This window comes from Adiantum capillus-veneris, chromosome 24 (genome assembly GCF_014529385.1).
Source record: "Adiantum capillus-veneris isolate H3 chromosome 24, ASM1452938v2, whole genome shotgun sequence".
Taxonomy (NCBI): domain Eukaryota; kingdom Viridiplantae; phylum Streptophyta; class Polypodiopsida; order Polypodiales; family Pteridaceae; genus Adiantum; species Adiantum capillus-veneris.
In genome coordinates, this window is record NC_140954.1 from 113,827,515 (window position 1) to 113,845,376 (window position 17,862).

General features: G+C 40.2%; 1 protein-coding gene across 1 annotated transcript; it reads right to left on the reverse strand.

Annotated features, from left to right (window-relative positions):
• Positions 1-2,319: 2,319 nt before the first annotated feature.
• On the reverse strand, positions 2,320-4,504 carry LOC147426981 (uncharacterized). Its single transcript, XM_086498850.1, has 2 exons — positions 3,889-4,504; positions 2,320-2,820 (listed from the first exon to the last, which is right to left on the reverse strand). Exons 1-2 carry the CDS (start codon positions 4,325-4,327, stop codon positions 2,504-2,506), a joined length of 756 nt encoding a protein of 251 aa, XP_086354976.1. The 5' UTR covers positions 4,328-4,504; the 3' UTR covers positions 2,320-2,503.
• Between the last annotated feature and the right edge of the window lie 13,358 nt (positions 4,505-17,862).

The following is a 17,862-nucleotide window of genomic DNA, read 5'->3' on the forward strand; positions in this document are numbered from 1 at the left end:
AAATACTGCTTGAAGGAGGATTTTAAGTGGAGATAGTTGGAAAAGATTGAGAGAGTGCAACAACAATGTCGCCTCCTCCTAGGGGTGGATGTGATTCCTCTTCCACTTCGACAAAAGCAGGTAGTAGTGGTTCAATACTAAGAAATTGCATAAGAGTCAAATTTTGAACTTCCATTTTAGAGGAGGTAGCTAAGAAAATTGGTATGGCTCTTTGTTTAAAGGCTAAGGTGATTGAAGAGAAATGCATTGTAGACAAAGCACACAAAGCCTTTAAGGTTGAGCATCACGCACTAGGTGTGACATAGAGAGAGAAAGAGAGAGAGAGAGAGAGAGAGAGAGAGAGAGATTGTGCAATAAGGTATGAGGCTGCTTAGGTGTCACATCAGTAAGAAAGTAATGAAAGAGAGAGATGAGAGAGGCCAAGGCCAACGGAGGATCAAAAGAGAGAGAGAGAGAGAGAGAGAGAGAGAGAGAGAGAGAGAGAGAGGGTGGCAAAAAGCGATGGTGACGACGATATTCGATTGAGGTTTCTTTGCCAAGGAAAAAAACTATGAGATAGATAGAGAGAGAGAGAGAGAGAGAGAGAGAGAGAGGATGATGAAGGATAAGGAGAGAGAAAAAGGGAGCAACAACGATGGTGAGACGACAAGGTTTGATCGAGATGTGTTTGCCAAGGGAAAAAATCTAAGAGAGAGAGAGAGAGAGAGAGAGAGAGAGAGAGAGAGAGAGAGAGAGAAAAGAAATCAATAGCGATGGTTCTACAATGTTTGATCAAGGTGTGTTTGCCAAGGGAAAAAATGAGAGAGAGAGAGAGAGAGAGAGAGAGAGAGAGAGGTGGGGTGGGGTGGGGTGGGGAGGGAGGTTGGAAAAGAGACCGACAAAAGCTTAGGAGAGAGAATAATTTTGAGGAAAGAGGAAAAAAATCCTTTTGGAATCTGTTGGTCGGATTCCAAAAAAGCGCTCGTCGCGTAAAATTATGCTCGCCAAAAAATATTGCCCATCCTACTTGTGTATGGTGAAATCTCTATTTCATATAATGTTTTGAATAATTGAAATAATACAAATAGTATGGTATTATTCTTGGATACTTGAATTATTTGAAATTTACAAATAATAGTAATGTATATCAATTCGCAGCTTGTCGATTCGTATTTTCTTTCTAAAAAATGTACACCAAACAATCAAATAATTCTAAGCCTACTTAGAACTAAGAGCATATGCACTTTTTTCTACCATCAAAAGGTAACTTTATGTACAAAAAAATGCCTCTAATCATCATATGCTATGATAAAGACACTTAGGAGGTAATTAGTTTGGTATGTTTAAATACTACACAAAAACAGAGATAGATTATGATTTTCAATATATGTAAGCTCATTCCAAACACTACACAAAAATGGAGATAGATTATAGAGAAATTTTCATAATAATCTATCACTCCTTTATGTGAATTAAAAATAGAAAGAGGTCAACCTGTTTTCTATTTTCAACATATGTACGCGTAGAGCCAAACATTTGATTAATGCTCTTGATAATTTTAAAGCACCAAAAGTAGTAAATTTTTCCTCAAGAAATCAAGACAAATTTTTTTCTTTTTTCTCTAATTTTCACTGAGTAAAGATGAGTTGTATTCTGAAGGTAGAAACTTATACTTTTATGATATTTTTATACCAATAAGGTATTGACCAATATCTATATCAATCTATATGTAAGTAAATATACAAAGATTTGAAAAAAATTGACGTACCATCAAATAATACGGCCAAATAATATGGATCAACGTACAATACGCCTATTATTTGTGTATAAACTAACATATCATGCAACTTAAATTGAAATTCCCTTGCATACTTAAGGAAACTATCACGATCTCTTATGAAAGTTTGTTTAATAATTTTTTGTGTGGATTGTTACGCAAAAGAAAGAAAAAGAGACTCTATTGATCTCTTGATGAGGTCTTGAGGACAAACATTTGTAGGGAGAAATGGGCTAATCGATCTACCACACAGAAGCTATAAAAAAATTGGCCACTTTTTAGTGTACTTTAGAAAGCTAGGCTTAGTTTTGTGGCCAAAGGATGCCTTGGATAAAGATTACAAAAGTGAGCAACAAATTGAAAGTAAGCAAGAAGGGGAGCCAGATCTATGCTTCTTACACCATAAAGACTATGCTCTCACGCTCTGATACAATGTGAGAAGCCTTCATTTTTGTTTGGCTACACCTAAGAGAATAACATTAGTATAAGGTATGTAATCATATACACAAGAAAATTGGATTGAGTTTTCCTTCAGTCAAGCATGTGGATGAACATCAAAAACGTATGTTTTATTGAAAAAAACAAAGGCCAGACAACTTATTTGCACTCAAAGTTTTGGAAATCCAAGTCTTACTATCATTTTAAGAAGATGGTTAGTAAGTGTTTGATGTTTTATTTCTTGAGGCATGACAGAATCCACATGGTGCACCTCGAAATTTAATTGGGATAGCAACTCAATGTGGTCTCTTACCAGGTAGGTTTAGGAGGCGAATTGTCAATAGGAGGAGGGGTAGGCTTACAATATGTGGGAGCAAAGACAAGAGGTCCTGAGATATATTGAACCTCTCCTACATAGTTTTTCTGGGCACGAATTGGGGATCCCGTGATTCCACCATTAATATCAGTTGGAGTGTCACATGTGCTTTGAGATGATGACACCAAGAAGACATTGCAATCTTCAACCACAGAGACATATTCCGCAACTTGTAGGTAGAAGTTTCCTTTCACATCTGTCTCAGCCTTGACTTCACTTGTCGACTTGCATACTAGCTTCAGAATAGCTCCTACAATTGCATCCCAAAACTTGGTTAGAATTTATCAGTTGCAACATTAGTCAACTCAGGCAAAATATTTCTCATCCGAAATACTTTAGAATAATCAAAGAGTGAAGCAATGAATAATAATTAGATTTTAACTAAGAGTGAAGCTAAATCTAGTGAGCTTGGCATGCCGTCATGATTATGGACGTAGTATCAATTAATCTTATCTTTGCTAAAAATAAAACTGCACTAACATAACATGTTTGCAAAATAGAGAATTGAATCTAGATACACTGCCTTGTAGCCTGTTATTATGCTCATTTAAGTCTAGTTTTAAGGGTTGTCAAGGTTTTAGCTTCAAACAATTGGTGCCTTTGACTATACACAAGGACCGGTTGAATTACCACATCTTAATCCTTTCCTCATCAATGTGTTTTCGTAATGTCGAGCAATATTTCCACAAGGCAGAGTAGCATGCACATCATAGAAGACATTCTAATGTTATTCCTAATGGTTTCAATGGTTTCAGAAGGCACATCATAGAAGACATGCTAATGGTATTCCTACTGGTTTCAAAACACATATATCAGGTATTCCTAATGGCTTAAAATAATATATATTCCCTGCCTACATAGCGCAAAGACACTCTCACGAGAAGAAAATGTTGAAGGGAAAATAAAGGAGAAGAGAAACACAAATGTACTAATGTGCACTCGACCACCTCTCTTTATATGGACATAAAAAATCTTTTGACTTTCCACATTCGTGTGTCTTTTCATTTCCTAAACTCACCCTTCACCTATACACTTAAGATGTTTTGTAAAGATTTTTATTTTTCGAAAGTAAGGAACCCTAAATGGCTTATTTTTTAATGGAATTATTGTAAATAATGTGATTCTTTTGTAGTGATTAGCCAATATTTAATCATCATGAACAAATAAGCATGGTCATGGTTGTGTAGGTATGTCAAAACCATGATCACCACCAAAGCTCCCCAAACAATGTCCCAACAAGTAGACAAAAGCAAGAAGCCCAGAACATTGCGGCAAACACATGAAACAGGCATTGTGGAGTCTTGAAAGCAAGAGTTACCTGGTAAGGGCTTGCCATAGGAGTAGTAACTGGTCCCAACGTAGTGACAATTTTGGCAGAGGACAACTCCTTGGACGTTGGTGAGGGGGGATGATGGAGGAGGAGCTGTAGGGGGTTCATCGACGTAGGACGGAGGAGGAGCGGGGGTGTCTAGGGGGGCCGGAGGGGCGAAGCGTTCAGGCTGGGGGACAATGGGAGGGGGGACGGAGGGCGGATCGGGGGAATCGACCACGGGTGGGACATAGATAGGGATGGTGGGAGGGGGGAGGGAGGGTTTAATTTTCTTGGGTTTGTAGTGACGTTTGGCCTTGCCGTGCTTGCCTTTACGGGGGATGTAGTGGCCGTCCTCGTCATAGTGGCCATGGCCGCGGCCAGCAAGGGCCAGCTCGAAGGCCAGGCTGGTGAGGAGGAGGAGAGCGAGGATGCGCCTTAGCTGCATAGCTCTCTCTCTCTGCAGCTTCTGTTGTGTTAGTGTATGTGTTGTAGTTAGTCTCCACTAGAGCCTGCTGCTGCGTCAATGGCCATGCGTCCCCCCATTATATATATCTTCTTCGTTTTCCACACAGAAAATGCAGAGCACGTCCCCGCTGACATAGCCCTTATCACCGCGAAATTAACCCTCACGCCGTGTGCCCTACGCTACCTCTTGCCCACTTTCATTGTCACCTGCTGAAGAATATTTCTGTTGGTCAACCATATCTCACATTTATACTACAAAATTTAGAGGTTTCCTGGTTATATTTAGAGGTTTTATCAACAAAACACTCTATATATATCCGGGTATCTTCTTTATCTTCAATTTTCATTCTCAAAGTAAATTTCAAATTTGAAGCTGGGATTGTACTAACGTAGCTTTTTTCCAACACTACTCGAAATAGACCATGTATTTTCCCCTATTGGTGGTAAAAACCCAAAATACCCATCATCTTAGGTACGCTATTCCTAGGTTTTCTAATAAAAAATTTTAGACGGCCATTACTCATAGGTTTTTGATCTAGAGTCCATTGAAAATTGGAAATTACACAAAAACTCAAGTAGGAGGTACATGCTGGTTTTTAATGGAAAAAAATAGAAATCTCGTGGAGATGCTCTCTCTCTCTCTCTCTCTCTCTCTCTCTCTCTCTCTCCCCCCCCCCCCCCCCCCCCCCCCCGCAATTGCATGGACTCTCTCGCTATCTCAATCCCACATGTGGTTCTCTCATGCAAAGTGAAGGCGAAGTCTGGAAGCCTCCAAATCTTCTTTCTCCTTCACGGAGATAAATCTCTCTCTCTCTCTCTCTCTCTCTCTCTCTCTCTCTCTCTCTCTTCAAGGTATCAAGCCAAAAATGATTAAATGGAGGGGAGATTTGGCACATGAATGGATGTGTGATATGTTCAACCTTGCACTTCAACATGATATGCCTTGTGATTGGAGAACTAATTGGTTCAAGCCTTTGCATAAAGGAGGGGATGTAGAGAATGTAAATAGCTAAGTGACTATAATGATTGGGTCTCTTATGACAAAGTTGCTTGGTTGCATAATGACAACGCCATAGCACCATTGATCATCTTGTCACTCTTCGTGTTCTCATGGAGAAAAGCCAGCTAAAAGGCAAGTGATTGTATTGTTGCTTTGTGGACTTTATGAAAGCCTTCGATATGATTCCACGTAACAATTTATGGAGAAGGATGGAGGAACTCCAAGTGCCAAGTGAGTTTATGCTTGTGGTTTCTCGAATCTATGAGAGGTGATGTGTCAATTGTGCAAGGGAAGAGTAATTTCAAAAAAAATTGCAAGCACTATTACGGTTAAACAAGGATTCTTGTTGCCACCAATTCTCTTTATTCTATGCATTGATCAATTGGAACAATCAATTCTCGTTGAACCTCACACTCTATTTTGTGCATGTTCTTAGATGCTTTGACCTACATCATGTAGCACAAAGAATCTCTCTCTTTCTCTTCTTCTTCTTCCCCCTGCCCACCTACCATAGATAGTGCCATTTCATTAGGGTAAAAAAGGACCCAAAAAGGGTGGTGTAAGGAAGTGATTAATTTTCTAATTAGCAAAAGTTAGCCGGTAAAACTAGCTTCAAACTTGGTTGCTTTGAGTTAGATTGAGGCTATTAACCAATCCATTCAAACCATATCTAGATACATATCTTCATATACAAAGGAAGCATCAATTTCATTGTTTTTCCTCATGGGTTCACCTCAAAGTTTGTTGCATTCAATCCCCTTAACATGAAAAATGGACTTTTTTAACTTTCAAACAACTCTTCTTCCTCCTTTCACTTTATTAGAGGTCTCTTTCTCTCTCTCTCTCTCTCTCTCTCTCTCTCTCTCACCTTCCTTCTCTCTTCCTCAAAGCTTTCTCCATGCTGGAAGCTTTACCATTTCTACTTTGGCATTCATATTCAAAGCTACATTACAATTTTTCAAAGAAGCTCTTATACATTCCATTCTCTATTCCTTGCAATGTCCAATTCAACACATGTAGTCATAAGTCTCATATTAAAATGAAGCTCAAGGAGGAGTATCTGTTATGAAGCAAAGCCTCTACATTCATTGATTGGACAAATAGTTTTAAAATATGTATCTTTGGTGGTTGAAGGAAATAGTTCTTTTCATATCGAATTGTGGGAAGGTCATTTTGCATGACCAAAAAGGGGACTAGCTATTACGTATTTTGGTATAGCTATCCCTCACTAATTTGTAGTTTGGTCAATCAATCATAGAATCTATCATGGTTCATGACTAGACTTCATTCCACTTTGCAAAAAGTGGCATAACTAGCCCCAACGAGAGCTACAGTAGCTACAAAATTGAGTACGTAGACTACCCCATATGAATACAGAGGCTTACGAGTTCACGTACTTTCTTCTACTAAAGTAGTGCAAGAGGTCGTGCTTGCTTGGTTGCAGGGATACCTTTTACCTCCCACTTAGATAGACAATTGGTTATGTTTCCCTACCTTCCATTAATTACGTAATATAGAGAGATGTTTCATAGCTTGGACGAGGAAATTAAGCAAATGACACCCTATTTGATCAAGGTATGAATAATTCCCATTTGTACAACAAAAAAGAGTCATAGATAGAAGTGGATATAAGCCCAACACATGGATTGTTAGGAAATAAGACGTAGCTAAATAGATTTTTGAGTAGATTACTTAATGGAGAGAGATAGATTTCACACACAAGAGATTATAGAGTAGAGAGAGAGAGAGAGTACACACGATATACGTGGTTCACCCAATGTGGGCTACGTCCACGGGAAAGCAGTCACTCAATGGCTTTAGCACTTCAAAAGAAGAAGTAGTTTACAAAGGGATTAAACCCTTGATAGATCTCCCGCCTTGCTTCACTCTCACCACCTCACACTCACCTTGTTGCATCAACTTCACACTATGAAATGTGTGTAGAAATGGCCTCCTTTTATAGGCCAAAAGGGTTGCCCTCTCTTATGAGAGACAGCCATGTGTAGCCGCCCTTGTGCGAATAAGTCCAAATCGGACCCTCCAATCCGCCCATGTGTGGCCGCCCTTGAGAAGACAAGTCCGCTTTTGAATTCGGCCACCGGCCATTGACTTCCGACCACCGGCCATTGACTACCGGCCATTGGCCAACCGACCGGTTGTTTTCCGATCACTTTCCGGCCGCCGTCCGGCCATAATATTCCGACGAAAAGGAATATTCCAGAGGAAATTATTGTCCGTGAAAATTTTGGTTTCCGGTGAGTGATTTTCCTTCACGCATGATGGCTTCTCCTCATAATGGGGGACTTACAAATGTGTGCTTTTACCACAGAAAATTACAAGGGTAAATCAGGCTCCATACTTAACATGGATGTCTACAAGTTCATTCCAATGTGCAAGAGCAGGTATGAAGATCAAGGCAACTTGAGACAATATGTTTTTGGTAGTTTCTGGCCAGGAAGTCCTGCTTCGAGACTTATTAGGGTGGATACTCTAGGTGTCTAAAAGTGTAGAGATAGTGTCGCTTAAGGTGGCCTTCAAAGTGATCCCCAAGTTGATCCATACATGTTGGGGGTACCATCATAGAATAGCTCCAATGACCAACAAAATTATCAATCTAGAAAGATGAGCTACCCGGCTAGGGCATGGAAACACTCACACGAGTAGTGAGCTAATCTTGGCAACACGAATGGTGACTCTATGAGATAAGCTTCTTGGCCTATGGAGGAGCTTAGCCACAATGATTTATTGGAAATCTCCACATCCACTTTTCTTCACCTCCAATCAACCCAATCACGCACACTAACGATTGCAAGATGCACACAACACTAGTCCTGTCATGCAACACACTAATCACAAGCACACACGCATATATCTATCGAGCATCACACTCCAATCAAACCTACATGCACAAACAAGAAAAAGAGTGCAATTACACAAGATTAAATAGGGATTAACCACTTATTAGTTACGGTCTAGCTAATCAAAGCATCATTAGCAATCACAAAAAGCATGAGAGAGGCATAGCGAAAGAGAATTAAGCATTGCTTAGTGTTAATAAAGTCACATGAGCAAGGAGAAGCTAAAGGACTCCATAGTCACACACCTCATGAGCTCTCACCATCAAAGAGTGGTTTCAACAAATGAGCTTGAGAACCCTCATTTCTTTTACACACTGCCTTATATACCTAGGGTAAAATATGCAATGTCCGGGTGCCCAAGGCCTTTAGGGCTCCACCATTTACTGAATCTCCAACCTAAGCACACTAACTGACCTGTTCTTTTCAGCTTGGAACTCCCATTGAGCCCGTAACACATTAAAAATATTACAATGGCTTGAAATAAATCGGGAATTTACAATACATGACCATTTTGGAAAAATGTGAAAAAATGTGTAACTCCAATCTTTACTGCTGCTTCATGTTGTTCTTCGATGTGCCTTCATAAGGCTCGGGCCTTTAGCAGCTTGTGTTAGCTAACGGTGACTCAGTTAACATTGCCCCCTTCCGATTTTAGTGCCCATCCTCGGGCACTATTGAAACGTATTCGTGGAGGGCATGGAAGGTTTTTGATTGGTTGTTAATGGGCTGATTTCTTCGTTTGTCATTGAATTTGTTGATGAGGTTCAATTTGTTGCAGGATCTTCATTGGTACAAAGTTGTTTCTGATGTTAGAGATGATGTTTCATTTGTTCGTTGTAATAACATAATGATGAGGCTGTTGTTTATTTATGAAAAGTATGTAGAAGGGAATTAGAATGATGAGGTTATAAATTAGGGTTTAATACCTGGATGAGCAAAGGGAAAAATCCAGTGGGAAAAAATTGCCTTCGAGATACGCGTATTATTGGAGTACTTATGAGCATGAAAAATATTAATAAAGTACTCAAGGGATTATTTACTGATAGATATGGAATTAAAAAGGCAACAAATGTGAGAGGGTAGCATAATGGAACATTGGTTTGCCTGTTGTACTCCACTCAAGGTGCATGGGTGGAAGCAAAAAAGAGTGTCTAATGCATATGTCCAGTGGCGGGACATCCTATACGCATGGAAAACAATATGTTGTGCAAGCAAGATTTTGAGGGGTTCTTTAGAAAGATGGTGTAGCTATAAGGCATATGACATGGATTTGCAAGCTGGCACCCCTTTAAGAATGGTTTTCGTTGTCGAGGATATATGCTCTCATCATATTGTGCCTTGTGAGTGAGTGTTGGACTCTACCACACTCCACCAATTGTAAGTTAATAGACTTCGACTCTTAGGCTCATCTCATCTAGCATGAGCGACATGACTTAGTTATGATGAACTCTTCCAGCTTGAGCCTAAGACAAATAACTACGACTCTTAGCACAGAGTTTATAATGACTTGAAGCTTTGGGACTAATGCTTTCCTCATTTTTATGGCTCAGCACCCCGACTCTGACCATGCCAAAGAGTGTTTTTTGCACCCTCACGGCTTGATTTTTTACATTCTTGTGCTTACTACAAACATTTCTTTAGGTAAAAGTAAGCTTAAATACTCAAAAAAAGGATTAGTGAAGGACCAAGTTGGCATTGAAGGTTTCTTTTGCCATACCTGTTTTATCATCTTTGAATCAAAAGCTTTGTTGGTTGGGTTGTCCTTCTTTGACTTTAAAGACTCCATTATCTGTTTGATTCTCCAATTGGGCCTATTGTAAGAAGTCTTTGATGTTGTTGTAGGCCTTTGTTGACTGTTTGCATTTGGCATTTGACTAGGAGCATTGAAAGACTTAGGAATCCAAATCTCTTGAGGACCTTTGTATCTCCTTTGTTGAATTTTCTTCACTCTAGGTCTTCTTGAGTTTTTGATATCTTCATGCAGGTCTGGTGTAGTTGCAGTTGGCTTGTGTTTGACTGGTAGCCAAATCTTTGTATAACCTGTGTAGAATCCTTGTCCAAGAGGAAAATTCTTTGAGATTCGTCTTTGTTCTGTATCCTCTTGTGAATTGTGGTAGACTTTAGCATCTTTTGATGTGATTTTTTTGTATACCTGCTGCTTAGGTATCATGGAATATTGTCGAGATTGATAGATAATGGCCTTTTTTCTTGGGAGGATCTTGATTTCACTTCATATGCTCTAACCTGCGGTTTTGGTACCCATTTATGTCAGTTACCTCTATAATACTCCTCTTCTTTTAAGCTCCTTTGTGATGCTATCCATCCCATGGGTTTGTTTTTCTGCATTGATACCCCGTCCTTAATCCAAACTGGATCATTGACTTTGACTACATTGCTTGGAACGAGTAGTTGTCTTGCTTGGACCGAGCAGTTGTCTGGCCATCTTTTGCTTAATTGAGTACTTTGGCTGTTTTTTTTTTTGGGTGTCTTCCTAGAGGTTTCAATTGGGTCAACAATTGACTTGAAGTTTTGAAAGCTTGACTTGATTGAAGAAGCTGATCCATGAGGGTTCTTTGATGTAGAGCCATATGTTGTCACACCTTTTATGCTAATCGATGGAAGGTCCAATTTGTCTTTACCTTTGTTTGCAAGGTTTGTCTTTGATTCTAGTGACTTATGCAACTCTAAATCTAGCATTAACGGTACCTTTAAATGTTGTTGGCTACCTCTTGGAAAAGAAAGTATTAGCATTGTATCTTCTTTGTAGGCCTTGTGCTGGTCTAACCACTAATTTCCAAGGATGACATCCGCATGCATTTCCATTGAAGACTTTACCTGAAACTTTACCTCCTGAGGGATTCAGTCTATATATAAAATGGGACGCCACCTGTGAGCAGACAACTTTGATAAAACCCCTATATACGAGTCATATTAGGGAATATGACGCCCCTTTCTACGCTTATACAAAAATCAATGCAGAAAACTATCATACCCCTATCTTACATATAAAATCTAGGTCTCACATGATCTAACTGAGTAAAACTAGTCAAAGAGTGTGTAGGATAGTGATTGCAATGTACTAAGGAATCACTTTTGTTGTTAGCTAGATATACCCTCAACGTGTCTTAGTTTGACTTTCAAACTATGTGCCCCTCTAGCTACTTGTCCAATTCTGATCCATTTAAATTACTCCAAAAAAGGTTAGAAAGTTGTGCTAGGTTCTCCATGTAAATTTGCATCGATACAAACTCTTTATAGCTTTCATCCCTCAACAGATGAACTATAATCACAAAACAAGAAATTGATACAAAGCAATGTTAGTTCTTGCATGTATCTTTGTAGCTATTGACTCACAAGTTTGAGGGAAGACTCTTTTGGGAGTTCATGATTTTGAAACACAAAAACCCCACACACCAATAAATATGATACCCCCTCCCTTATTTTTAAGCTTGGGCGATAAATTATTGGGGGCCTGCCCCTAACTTATATGCTTATGTAGCTTGTAAAAAACCCCCTCCCCTACACTTACGTGGTGTGGTAAGTTTTTCATGGTGGTGAATACCATGGGCTTTACCTGCTCTTCATGATTTCGGATGCTAAGGATAGCAACCATTTCTTCTTGACCTGTATGCATACCTAGATCTGTTTTGCTATCATGTTTGCATGGCATGATTTGGAGGATCTTTTGGATGCTCTTTGCAATCATATTGCACTTTGCTTCTTTATCCAGTAGACCATTGAATCAGACACTTGCTGTATTTACACTACTGAGGACTATAGCTATTCTCATTGTTGGTTCTATTGAAGATCTGTGTTCTGATTTTCCATGGTATCATCTTGATCTAACTGTGTCTTTATGAAGGGTGTCTTGAGACCGTGTTTTCCAATCTGACTTACATTGGTTGATTCAACTAGCAATGTCTGTATTTGTGGATTTCCTATAGATTCTTTGTTTTTTGCACCCTGTTCTTCTTTACTTCTGGCTTTGGTGGCATTCGCTGCTCAATGTTACCATATACATGTGGTAGTGATGTGTGTGAACAAAATAGGACCGCTGGGACATTTTTTCCCTCTTTAGGAGGTTTTTTTCCCCGAGCATTGTATATACGCCCATCACTCTAGGGCTATCTATCTTTCCATTGCATACTAAGTAGCACACTCTCTATTGTGTGCCTTGAGCTTCCTTCATCTTCTTCAAGCTGTGTGTGTTTCTCTGCAACCCTAATTCCAACAATTGGTATCAGAGCAAGTCACGTCCTCTCGGGCTTAGTCGCCAGTTGCTCCAGCACACGCAAGCTCACTTTCTCCGATTTTAGTGAGGTTTGGCAAGCGTTCGCAGGTCTGCTCACATTTCTGATTGGGGCTCATTTCGGCCTCCATTTCCACCACAGGCAGTACTGCACAGGCTATTTCATCATTTTTTGCAAAATTTCTGTCAGTGCCGTTTTCTACATAGCCAGGTGCCTTACAGTCTTCTATGGTTTGTGCTATATAGCACGTGTTGCTCCCACTCCGTTTCTCCTATTTTCGAGAAATTTTCACATCACGTGCAGTATTTACCATGGATGACAACAACACAGATGTGTTCAAGATGTTTGCTGCTGAGGACAGGTTGGATGGGGACAACTACCCTATGTGGGCTTACATGATGCAACATGTTCTTGTGTCAAAGGGCGTCTGGAATATTGTACACGGCATTGATGTACATCCTGGTTCTGAGGATGTAGGCGATGTTGAGGATGTTGCAGGCCTTGCTGCAAGGATTGCTGCTATTAGAGTTGTTTTGCCTGCGGCAGAACAAGCTCATTGGGATGTAAAGGATATGCAGGCTCATGCATTGATTGCGTTGTCTGTGAAGCGCACCATTGTTCCTCACATTTGTTTAGCAAAATCTACAAAACAGGCTTGGGATATTTTGAATGGTCTTTATGCAAGTCGCAATGAGGCTAAAATTGCTTTGCTGCGTGAAGAGTTGGAGTCAAAGATTATGCATGACTAAGATGATATGGACACTTTTCTTGCTAGTGTCAAGGATATCAATGAACAACTTATTTCTCCAGGTGAAGTCATTTCAGACAGTTCCCTTGTGCAAATTGTTCTTGATGCCTTACTAGATTCCTACTAGAATTTTGCTAGTACTTGGAGACTTATGGCCCAAGGAAATCCAAAAGTTGTCAAGTTTGATGCATTATGCACATTGCTGTTGCAAGAGTCACTTTCCAGAAAAAACAGGACTAGACAGCGAGCAGTTGAACAGGATTTTATTGCTTCTCAAAGAGAGGGTAGTAATAGCAATGTAGCCATTTCTTATGGTTCTCCTGCAAGTGGCAAAACTTCTGTTCCTAATGCTTCTACTGGCAGCACTTCGTCTGGCAATGCTGGTGATAAGGGAAAAAAGAAGATGCGTTGCCATTATTGTAATGATAATGATCACTTGATCAAGTACTGTCCTAAGTTGAAGGCCAAAGAGACTAAGAAGAAAGAGGGTGGTTCTACTACAAATGATGGTTCCACTACAAATGCAGCCATTGTTGAGTAATCTGTGAAAGGAGACTGTGATGCAGAATGGGCTTTTAGAGCAAAGTACACTTACAATCCTGTTGTCCAAGATGCATGCTTGTCAGTTGCTGCAGATTCACATGTGTGGTATTTCGACAGTGGTGCTACAAAGCACATTACCTCACATTGTAAATTGTTCACCTCTCTCGAGTCTGTCCCTCATGGTAATTCTGTCACTTGTGCCAACAATGCCTCTTATCCAGTTCAGGGAGTTGGAAAGATTGTGCTTACTACTGCTAATGGCAGTTCTTTCACACTTGTTGATGCACTTTATGTACTTGGGATCAAGAAGATTATTTTGTCTATATCTGCACTTGCTAGACTTGGACTTGTAGTCAAATTTGTGGATGACAGGTGTACAGTTCATGATCTCAGTTTTGGTGATGAAATTGCTGCATCTGGGATTTTGTGACGTGGGTTGTATAAGCTCACTTTGTATGACAAGTGTGGACAAAATTTTTCAAATGTTGTTGTAGATTCAAGGGCTATTTCAGATGCAAAACTTCTCCATGCACGTTTTGGTCATCTGAATTTTACCAGTTTGCTGCGTTTGTAGAAATCTGATATGGTTGCTTCTTTGCCGCCTCTTGAAGCACCTGTCAAACATGTTTGTGAAGGCAATTTTGGGTAAGATGCAGCGTGCTATGTCTCCAAAGGATGGTTCAGTTCGGGCCACATGCAGGTTGCAGCTTGTGCATAGTGATGTTTGTGGGACCATGCAAACTCCGTCCTTGGGAAATTACCTTTACTTCGTGACATTCGTTGATGATTACTCTAGGCATGCATGGGTATTTCCGCCTAAAGAGAAGTCCGAAGTTTTTATGTGCTTCAAATAATTTTTGGCTATGGTTGAAAATGTCTCGAAATGTACTATGGGCACCCTCCATTCCGATTGAGGGGGGGGGGGGGGGGGGGGGGGGGGGTATATGTCTCATGAATTTAATGCATTTCTGGCTAGTCGTGGGATAAAACTCCAATGTACAGTGCCTTATACACCTCAGCAAAATGGTGTTGCTGAGAGGAAAAACAGGTCACTGACGGAAATGGCACGATGTATGGTCAAAAGTCAAGCTTTGCCGCATTCTTTTTGGCTTGAGGCCATCATGTGTGCCACTTATGTACTTAACATGTGTCCTATGAAAGCTTTGCAGTCTATTACTCCATATGAAGCATGGCATGATAAAAAGCCTTCTATTGAGCACATGTGTGTTTTTGGTTGTTTGGCATATGCCTTGGTGCCACAAACACAATGCAGAAAATTGGATGATAAGGCTGTCAAATGTATTTTTGTTGGTTATAGTGCTGAAAGAAAAGGTTACAGGTTGTATCATCCGCAAACAAAACGTATTCTGGTTTCACGGGATATAATGTTTGTGGAAGATTCTGTTCAGCCCTTGTTGTCATGTACTAGAGACAGTAATGTAAGCTCACAGGACATTTATGACACTTTGTTGCCTCTTTTCAGTGGTGGAAATATGAATGTAAGTTCCAATGAGGCAAATGTACAGCCTATGGGGGTTTCTGAAAATGTTATGGATTAGCCTATTACTGATGTAGATGTACATGATGTACTTGATGAGAAAAGGGCTAAAAATGAGTAGGCTAGTAGTATGCCAAAATGGTTGGTGCACACTTTGCGTGACAGTAAATTGGATGCACCTTTGTCTAGTCGTACTCGTTCAGGCTCTCTCCATGCATCTTATGCATCAGATTGTTATGATTTGGCTGTGTCTAGCTTACATGATGTTGAGGAGCCTCTGTCTTTTGATGAAGCACAGAATTTAGAAAATTGGATGGCTGCCATGGAATCAAAATATGATGCGCTTATAGAAAATGACACATGGACTTTATGTGATTTGCCTCCTGTCAAAAAGTCCATTGGTACGAAGTGGGTTTACAAGTTGAAACGCAAGCCGGATGGTGAGATCGATCGCCATAAGGCTTGACTTGTTGCAAAAGGTTATGCAAAGCAAAAAGGCATAGATTATGAAGAGACTTTTGCTCCCACTTGTCGTATGACTACTGTGTGTTTTCTATGTGCAGTGGCAACTCATTTTGGTTGGGATGTACATCAATCAGACATTGTTACTACTTTCTTAAATGGTGACATATTTGAGGAAGTTTATGTAAGGCAGCCTCGTGGTTTTGTCATAAAAGGACAAGAGGACAAAGTGTGCAGATGTAAGAAGGATTTCTATGGGTTGAAGCAATCTCCTCGTGCTTAGTATGAGAAAGCTGACAATCATTTGGTTAAACCAGACTTTTGTAACAGTCCAATAGAAAGCACATTGTATGTAAAGCGTGAGGGTGATTGAGACATATTGCTGAATTTAAGGCTGATTTGAATGCTACTTTCAAGATGAAAGATTTGGGGTTGTTACATCATTACTTGGGTATACAGTTTAAGCAGTGTGATGGTGGTATTGCCTTGTGTCAAAAAAGTTCCATAGAGACATTGCTATGTAAGTTTGGACTTGAGGATTGAAAACCTATTGCCAATCCCATGGAAACAGGTTTGAAGTTGGGTCTACATGATGTTGGCGATCCTGCTAATGTCACTCTTTACCAAAATGCTGTTGGCTGCCTCATTTATGTATGCAACACGAGGCCAGATATTCAGTTTACAGTCTCACAGGTCAACAGATTTATGCATAGCCCAGGGTCTAAGCATTGGCAGGTTGTCAAGAGGATTTTTCGCTACTTTAGTGGCACTTTACATCTTGGCTTGTTTTATCCCAAGGGGGGATCATTTCCGCTAGACTTACATGCTTTTTTGGACTCAGATTGGGTTGGTTGTTTTGACACGCGAGTGTCCACAAGTGGTTTTTGTTTCATGCTTGGCAGTTCATGTATATCATGGTTGAGCAAGAAGCAGCCTATTGTGGCCACTTTGAGTTGTGAGGCTGAGTACAGGGCAGTCTTCTAGTGTGTATGGCTCAGACGCCTTATGGATGATTTGGGTGTTGGATAGGAAACTGTCAACCCTTTCTACACTGACACTCAGAGCGCATTGGCAGTTGCGAGGAACCCAGTTTGTCATGCTCGCACAAAGCACATTGAAGTGCATTACCACTATGTCAAGGAGAGGCTGTCAGCGAGAGAGATCAGCTTCGCTTATGTGCCAACACAGGACAACCTTGCAAATCTTTTCACAAAGGCATTGTACCATGAGAAGCTTGAAGCTTTCCACAAAGCTTTGGGCTTACTCCCCTTTTGGACTGATCATGTCCTCAGAGCATGGCACTTTCCTTTACTCATGTGCCAGCTCTCGTTCACCACATCACTGCAAGGGGGATTTGTTACCATATACATGTTTCACACACTAGGACCGCCGAGGCATTTTTTCCCTCTTTAGGAGGTTTTTTCCCTCGAGCATTGTATATACGCCCATCACTCTAGGGCTATCTATCTTTCCATTGCATACTAAGTAACACACTCTCTATTGTGTGCCTTGATCTTCCTTCGTCTTCTCCAAGATGTGTGTGTTTCTCTGCAACCCTAATTCCAACACTCAATAGCTTTTGTGGTTGCTGTTTTTTTTGTTTGATATGCAATTGCTATTGCTTGATTTTCTTTAAGATCTTCTGAAGTTTTTCTCGATGGAGATGAATCATCTTCAATAAGATTTGCTTTGATATCAATCTCCACTTTAACTGTGCTTGAGGACTTTGTGTTGTTGTCTGTGCTATTGGCCGTGGGTGACCATTGTTGGTCTTCATTCTTGGTTGTCTCTGAAGACTGCATCTTGTTTGCATTCAATATCTCTAGAACCTTCTGAGATAGTGGCTTTCCCCATATGAGTCCATCATGTACATCTTTTACTGTGATCACATGGAATTGGGCTATAATGTTCTGTAAACTTACTTCAATGGTGGTGGAAATGATTCCCCAGCATTCTGCTCGCTTGTCTCCAGCTATGCTCACAAACTTAGGAGCATCTTCCAACTGTGTTTGGCCACATCTTTTCCAAGTGCAGAAAGACATCAGGTTCTTATCTAGATGAAAATCTAGCTTTGCTTCACTTGACAGTTTTTCTTCATGTTCACCAGTAAGGTTGCACTTGATCTCTCGAGATTTCTTTTTGTATGGACTAATTCT